General features: G+C 34.5%; 1 protein-coding gene across 1 annotated transcript in view; it reads right to left on the reverse strand.

Moving 5' to 3' along the window:
- Window positions 1-7,473, reverse strand: part of LOC138307045 (ankyrin repeat and MYND domain-containing protein 1-like) — a 31,135-nt gene extending 23,662 nt beyond the window's left edge. Inside the window, exons 1-3 of the mRNA XM_069247669.1 lie at window positions 7,264-7,473; window positions 1,476-1,622; window positions 324-995 (exon numbers count right to left, since the gene is read on the reverse strand). Coding sequence (XP_069103770.1) covers window positions 324-995; window positions 1,476-1,622; window positions 7,264-7,473 — 1,029 coding nt within the window. The remainder of the gene's footprint in view (window positions 1-323; window positions 996-1,475; window positions 1,623-7,263) is intronic.
- Window positions 7,474-8,575: the final 1,102 nt, after the last annotated feature.

An 8,575-nucleotide genomic window follows, 5' to 3' on the forward strand; every position in this document is an offset into this window, starting at 1 on the left:
TTGGGACTTTTCAGTCAGCTGCACATGCCCATTTTTCAATTTAGATAAATATTACCCATAATCCAGGAACCAATGATATGCTATGTACATGAATTATGTACAAGTACAAGATGCACCGACCATATTGGCTTGAGCTTTTAACTTACATGCCTTACCTAAAGCAAGTAATAGTTGGCCGGGTACGTATATATTCGTTCTAATTAAAGGACAATCTGAATCTGATCTATAATCAGGGTATATTGATAGTTTAGAAAACTGCAAAAGTTTACTAAACATAGGCAGAGAAATTTTACATATTCTTTAACCAATTATGATTTACTTACAGTAGCACCTATAAGAGCTGTATGTCCATTTTTGTCTGCAACGTCAGGATGAACTAGCCCGGCTGTGAAGAGGTCTTCTACACGTTTAATATCCCCACATGTGGCAGCTTGTATTAGTTCCTCTGAAGCTGTCTCCAGCGGACCTTTCGATCCAAATTTTGAACGGTCACCTTTCAAAATTTTCTGAACATCATATGAGAGTTTTTTTAGAGCACTTTTATGCCAGTGAATATGTCTTTGCATTTTTATCACTGAGGGTGTTTTGTTCCAAGCTGGAACTTTTTCGTCTCTGTCTGATTTCTCACTGTCACTTCTGGGAAAGAACTCTTTATCAAACACATCTTTGTTGACTGTTAAACTTCGAGGGTCCAACGGCTCGCTATAAAGTTCCGTAACTCTGTCTGACAAACGACTCTCTGGTAGAGAGTCAAATATTTCAGGCGTCCTTAAAATTTCTTCAACATCTGGTTTTTCGTCGTCTTCCATAGAAATGTACATGATATGTTCCTTAGGGTTAAAGTCAAATTCTTTATGATTTTCCATGGTGAATGCACCATCTATTGCTGAACATAACTTAACCAGCTTTTCCCTAATCCACAACCCTATGTCATGTCTACCGTCGGAGTAAGTCAATACCCCAGGTCCCATTCTTTCATCATCCTTATATAACCCCTGCAAAAAATAAAGTCATTAGGAATGAACCAAATTTACAATCAAACTTCAAAACCATTTTTCATAACTCGACTAAATTTATATCACACATTCAGTTTAATTATATACCCTAGCTGGTTGGGCATGAATATAGAACAATTTCTAGATATATTCTACAATATATAATGAATCATCTGATGTAATTTAAATAATATTCAGGTTTATATAATATATACTACTGTACATTTTGTGAATACTGATATAATATTAGATATTATTTTACTCATAGTCAACAATTATTCCAAAGTTTCTAAAATTAAAACTTTACAAATTTAAACTTGATTTCCAATCACATAAAGTGTCTGTATGACTGTCCCTAATATACACTGGCTATAGTATCATCTATGGTCACCTTGAAAACATCAATACCATAATGTTTTCAAAGGATTACACTATAAAACAATGATAATATTGAAATTAACAACTAAAAATTGTCTTTACCTCAAATGTATTTCCGTTAGCAAATTTGAACAGTCCGTGTCCCTCCTTTCGATCCATGTAAAATGTGCCAGTATAGCTGGAGCCGTCATTCCAGGTATACACTCCTTTACCATGACGACGGTCTTTGAAAAATGTGCCATCATAGGACTGGAAAAAAAAAAAAAGTTGAGTTAATATTTGAAGAAAAGGAAGTGATAAATTTCAAGTAAACGTACATTTACTACATCTAAACATGCAATTATTAACCATCTTCATCATATTTCAGATTATATGACATAATGTTGACACCAGAACAGTATCAAAAGGAATAAATTTAGTATAATTGTAAATGATAAAATCTATGTTTGTTAAATAGTACAAGGGCTTTGTAACTGTGGAGTGATGAAGCTGAGAATATTCAACATAATGAAGGACTGTGTTTGTCGTTTCTGCAATAATTTACATGTATATAACAAAATTATAGAGAGATGAAGTATATATATACAGGGGTTTCAATATCAGGCGGTACCCGGTACTTTTTGCCGCTTGAACTTGGCTGTGGTACCGCCTGATTTTGGTTAAATTACATTAGATAGCATACAGATAGTATAGAAAAGTACCCCCTGAAATTGCAATTGTACCGCCTCTCCTGAACGATAATGAAACCCCTGTATATACATCTTGACATTATTTATTTAGATACACAGTATACAAGCATACAATTTCTGTTGCCTTAATTTATTTATCATACTAATACTGATACATTCACAAATAAATTTTAATTCTATATTTCGAACTGTGGCCAACTTGTCTCACAACACCACAAAGTATAGAATAATCAAATCATGGCGGATATCTTTATACTACCATATACAATTTCAGAATCAAATTATACTCATGTTATATATATTATAAATACATGTATGTACCTGTAGATATAGCTGTTTTGTGAACCAGTGAGTTTTTCTTATGCCATCTTGTATGTATAAATACATGTACAGCATGAATATATATTCAATTCATACAACCCTTAACAGTTCAATTAACCCTCTCGTTTATCTGATCTTTGAATGTCTTCGTCAAAAACTAGCAATTAAATCAACTTTAATTTCACGAATGTTTATCACAACTAATTAATTTTCCTCAAATGAAACGATAGAAAACTAATTTAAATTCAATAAAAATTGGCTAAATTGAGTTGAAGTTTTTAGATTATTAAATCTAAAATGTTATTTAATTCCACAAGCACTTTAGGTTTGAAGCTTAATTTTTTAAGACCTACCACAGGCTTACAAAGGTCTATTAGAATTGAAAGTCAAACAGGAAATACATGATCACACAGCATGACATTACACAATACTAAACTTTAAATAATCAAAGTGTAAGGAAACAAAGCAATCTTAATGTTTATTCTATTCAATATTTATCTGTCAACAATCTTCAATTCCAGAATTTGTCCTAAACCATATCTCACATATACACTACATTAACACCAAAGGTTTAATGAGATTAAATTATTCACATAAGATCGTTTAATCTTACGTCATTGATTAATGTGTCAACATGTTATGTTAATTACCCCTGATATAGAACAACACAATAGCTCAGACATTTAAAATCTGAACCTACATGGGTTTTTTTTATCTCAGCAATAAATTCTATCAGTAAACAAACAATTATAATTTTATCCCTGGACTTCACCGACTTAAATCTTTTTATTCTTTCTCAAATTCAGTCATGAAAATAATTAACCAATATTTTTTTCTACAACAATAACAATCATGAATATATGTGCATTGGTTTAGTATTAAATGCCTATATCAGCTCTAGTAATGTGTGTATTGTAAGCTAGCTAATATATATATAGTTAGATCAATTGTTCACTGGAACAATCAGATTCAATGCACCCCAATCGCAAGGTCGATTTAAACATGATAATCAGAAGTTTAGAGTTCAAGTCCTTTTATAATCAATAAGGACTAAATGGTTTGTTAGGGTATATATATAAAGTGCTATGTTCACTTCAAAGTGTGAGAAAATTTTACAAAATATCATTTCAATCATGAATTATTGTGAGTGTACAGTATAACTTGTCCAAATCAGTCTTTGTCTATCCCAGACGGTGTACCGACCAAATATCTCAGGGACATTCGATTTAGACAAAGCAAGTTATACTGGTCTTCAATCCTGAGTCAGGTAAAGTCAGAGAAGAAATATAGGCTGTTTTCGACTGTTTGTTAAAGTCATTATTTCAAGTATTCATCCTGACGGACCTGTAGTTTTTAATACAGGCCTGTGAGGGCTTTGTCAAGTATAATCTGAAAACAATATAAAATCTTCAGATCCATCTTTAATTCATAAACGAACAGTGAACTAGGTCCAACCAGTCAAACTATATAAAACAATGCTGTAGTTCTGCACACCTAGTCAATCTACCAAACAGATTTCCATGGTTACTTTACCTGATTTTGTATATATATTTAACCCTTTCACCACTGTAGGCCATAAAGGACTCGTCCAGATCAATGCATGGTAGAGTCTAATAGAGTTACAAAGAGGTGAAAGGGTAAATGTACAGTTCTAAAGTTATTTCATTTAGTGTCATTTTTCTCAAATATACAAAAAGTTGCATGCAAAGCTGGTGTTGACAAATGTATAATATTCATAATATTATGAGAAATGTATGTGCGGACACAAAGTCATTAGGTAACTGGAAGTGAATGAGGGTTTTAGACAGCCATGTGATAAAATAAGTTCCTAATGGATATTTGATCCAAAGTCCTAGGACCTATATCAAAAGTTATTGTAAAGTATACATGTAACATTCATCACAATAATGATTAATGCTCAAGGCATTTTGATAACATTAAAGTAGGAGAACAGCTGAATTATTTATAAGGAGCATTTGTGAGGTCAGATTGAAAGTGAGATGTAAAATTTAAAAGCCAGACATATATAAATACAATTTCTACACCTGATAACACTAGAAGTGTCTTTGAAATTGATCCTTATGTAGCTAATGTTATAATTCATCAAACCCCAGGATCAGCTTGGGAGATACAAAAATGTGTACTTTACAGTTGTGCCACAATCTTAAAACTTAATTCGTTCAAATTTAGGTCAGTAATTATCATATATATACATAAAACATTAATTTATGAAACTCCAGCAGTAAACAACCAAATGAAGTTAATTATTTGAGACCAAAGAATCCAGGATATGTTACAATCTGATTAAAACCATCTGTCCACACTTCGTTCACTAAATACAAGACAACGTAAGTAACGCACAAGTGATTCACAGGTGATTTTAATCAGTCTATGTAAGTAGAAAACATTCAAGTGGTCCTTTTTTTCAACAGACGCGGTACGGAATCTGATATGATAAGTATAGCAATGCAAAACAGACTTAATGTAGCAGAATGATAAAAAGAACGGAAATGCATTAAGTGATATTTATAAAATCAAAATTGATAAAAACACTATTTAACGTTAGTAGAGCTAAGTGCTACTTATAACACAATAACATGCTGCAATCATCAAATATTTTATACCTTGTTTTAAACATCACAATAGTTCTCATTGGAAGAACAATGAGAGTGTTTTCTTAATTGGCGCAGAAACGCAATCTGAAAGATTCTTTTGAAATATTTGTTTTATTAGGGTGTCAATATCAAAAGTCAACGCCAAATTTTACGTCTTTTTTATGAAAATTTTCTTTTTGAATTATGAAGTATTATGTGTTAGTAAGCGCTATTGAGGATAGGATACCGATAGCGAGTCACATACAGTATAGGGCAATATCATATTTCAAGTTACCATGTACGTCAAGCATGGACATGGCACAATTTTGTTAGTTTTTAATGGTAAGATAATTTCATACCTTACAGCATTTCAGACTTAGACAAGAAGATAATTGTCTTACGCTCAGGACTCACAGTCATATGGTTATATGTCAAGGTCAAATGTTACAAGTACTTTTCTTGTGACCTCAGGAAGTAGCATTAATTTAAGTATAATAAAGAGTCAACTGACCATGGACAAGGCCTAAGACATTCATGTAACGACTGTCTGAAACTGAATTGAATTAAATAGTTGTTATTAAATCTACATACATGTCATAATTATAAGGGTCAAAGAAGTAATATCAACAGAATTTTCCAGATGACACGGGATCCAATGAAACGTAAGTCTGTTGGATACGAATTACTTCAAATTGTAAATACGGGACAAGGAAGTAATTCCAATCGTGTAGACAAAACAAATTGTTCAATTTTTTCTGTCCCTTTATCAAGACATACAAAACGAACACGATTACATGATAGGATACGAACAGTAATGCGGGACAAAGTAGACAAATATTTAAGTATTCAGCACAATGGGGCGCAATTTACCCTTCGGCAAGTAAGAACACTAAAATATGAGCGATGACTGGAAAGCGTGCCACGTGTGACGTCAAATCTGTGGCGAAATTTATATATAATGCTCATTGGTATAGGATGCAAATTTAGTTGCTTATCTCCTCAGTGTGCGTGCAAAGAAGCAAAGTCCTAAATTAAGTCGCCTTTTGCCGAGCAGCATAAGAGAACGGAAAAATGCTGGAAGTCAAGATAATTTATTGAAAGCGAGTAATCAATTGATGTCAATTAGTATATCTAACGTTCGTTTATGCCTTTTGTATAGCGGGTCTGTAGATAGGTAATCCAGAATCTCTATCTCGATCGACGTTTGGTTTGTGTCCAGTAGAAACAGTGCTCAATTGCAATCACCTGCATGTCTTTCCAACTATGGGTGGGTAAGTTGAAATGTCTGGCAACCGGATAGTCAGGTTTGATCTATTTGATAGACTAGTGGTGATTGTTGATTCTGACGTTGAGTGGATCACCGGTTTCCCCAACATATTACATTGTGCATTTCCTACACGAGAGGAGGTAGATGACATTGCTGGATTTGCACGTCAGGTTCTGTCGGATGTTGAGAACATATTCAAATGTGTCTGTGGATGATGTGTATGGACACATCATGCATCGTTTATTGTTGCATGTCTAGAATGAACCCGTTTGTGCAGCAGGAACAAGATGAGGAAGTTTGCTGCTCAATACAATGTCTTTTAACAATTTTTGGTTTGCGGTAGGTAGAAGCGGAGGCTCAGGGAAAATACGCCTTAGTTTGGTTGATGACTGAATGATTTTCCAGTGGTTCCTAAGGATAGAAGGGAGATGTGGTAAGTTAGGATGGAATGTTACCATACAGGGAATACGTTGAGGAGATTGGATCCATCAGGGTCACGGACCTTGTCGATTTCTTAGTCGATCAGATGCGATTTGTATCTTCTAGAAAGAAGGTGGCATTTTATCTCTTTGCACCGGTGTTCGAAGGTGAAGTTGTGGAACACTATTCGACGGATTCGTAAAGCTTGCTTCAGGTGGAATGCGAAGGATGGCAACTGATGGGACGGAGGTATAGATGAGAATCAGTAGGTTTGGAATACAAGTCAGTACTAATGGCCCCTTCAACTAAGGTGGATCTAGTGTCTAGAAATATATTGGTATCTGATGATATATCGGCAGTGAATTTGAATGAACATTAATGAACACATAGCATATTTACTAGAGAACGACTTTATTCAACAAAATGCAAATATCTGAAAATTCCTATTTGAATCTCATCTTCATCTTCTAACCTCCCTTTTTTAGAATACTCGATTTACAACACAGCGATAACCCTTTGACTTGAGAATTACTGTAATGTTTCTGTATAGGGTCGATGGCCGGCTATCGGGCAGCTCAATCGGAAGATCATCTTGTTACTATTTTGAGTGTCCCAGATCCCGGTTTGGAAAGGACCAGCTCAGGATCGAGTATATCTAAGGACCCTGGAAGCACTGGTTCGAATGCTAGTCTGGATGAAAGTAAGGAACTGTTCAGTTCAGGATCGAATGTATCTACGGAGACCAGGAAGCACTGGTTCGAATGCTTGTCTGGCATGCATTTGTCCGCCTCTACAACATATGTTGCCATAACTGAACCGTGTTTCAAGTATTGGTTGTACAGTTAGCAGAAGGATACCCGATCCTGGATTTTATGGTGAATCTTCGCGATGAAGACGAAAACAGAGAGGAATGTATAATGGTTCTGAATCGTATATATCGATGGCGACCAGGTAGGCTATTTAGTAGCCCACTCCGGATACGGTGTGGAGGGTTCCAGGTTCGAATTTCGATCTGATCTTCTACTACACATAGTGGAATTACCATCCTTAAATGGTATTTTCTTGATTCATAGTTAATGAATATATATTTTATGTGTTCTTGTATATTTGGACTTATGCTAATTGTAAGCGTTAAAATGAAACTATACCAGCATGCTAAATAACACGACCTATGTCGTATAATCCGTACGACATGACATACCTTGAATTGTAGTGTAGAATGCGCATGTATTTGCAGCTAGGAGGACACTATATGTATGTATACACATTTGTCGGCATATAATCAATTCAATGGGTACCAAGAAAATAAGTTTGTACAGTCGTTCCAAGAAAAGAAGTTAATTTTACCTGTTCGACATGTCCTGCGAGGAAACACTGTTAGCATGTGATAATTTAGAGTATCTACCAGGTAAATATCCCGGCGCTTACGACAGATACAAGCGGTGCTTCCCCGCACAGTCCGATTTGTAAGGTATAGCGATCTGTGACAGTAAGGTTCAGAGCCTAATTGTCTGATCAATTATATATTTGAATATGGTAACAAAGTGCTAAGTTAGATAATGATGATACATTAACTAACAATGCACTGACGTCAAACATCACGACATCGTAACATCGGATGGTTTATACAATAAAACTTTGGTAGATGATATAAAAGGAAACACTGAGGTTATCTTGCCTTATTTTATTAACAGCATGCATTAGATTTCCCTTTTGAATGCCGAACTGATATAATTACCATAGTCTTGGTTTGAATGACGTTTTAAATTGATATATTGTTCTCCTTTATCATTTTACCAAAATATATTTTACCAAAGTATAGCTTATAAGACCGTTTCATCTATGGGTGGGGAATGAAGGATAGGGATATTCTACCCGAAGGCAACAAAATATTATAATAAAACTCGAAGC

The sequence above is a fragment of the Argopecten irradians genome, chromosome 14, assembly GCF_041381155.1.
Source record: "Argopecten irradians isolate NY chromosome 14, Ai_NY, whole genome shotgun sequence".
Classification (NCBI taxonomy): domain Eukaryota; kingdom Metazoa; phylum Mollusca; class Bivalvia; order Pectinida; family Pectinidae; genus Argopecten; species Argopecten irradians.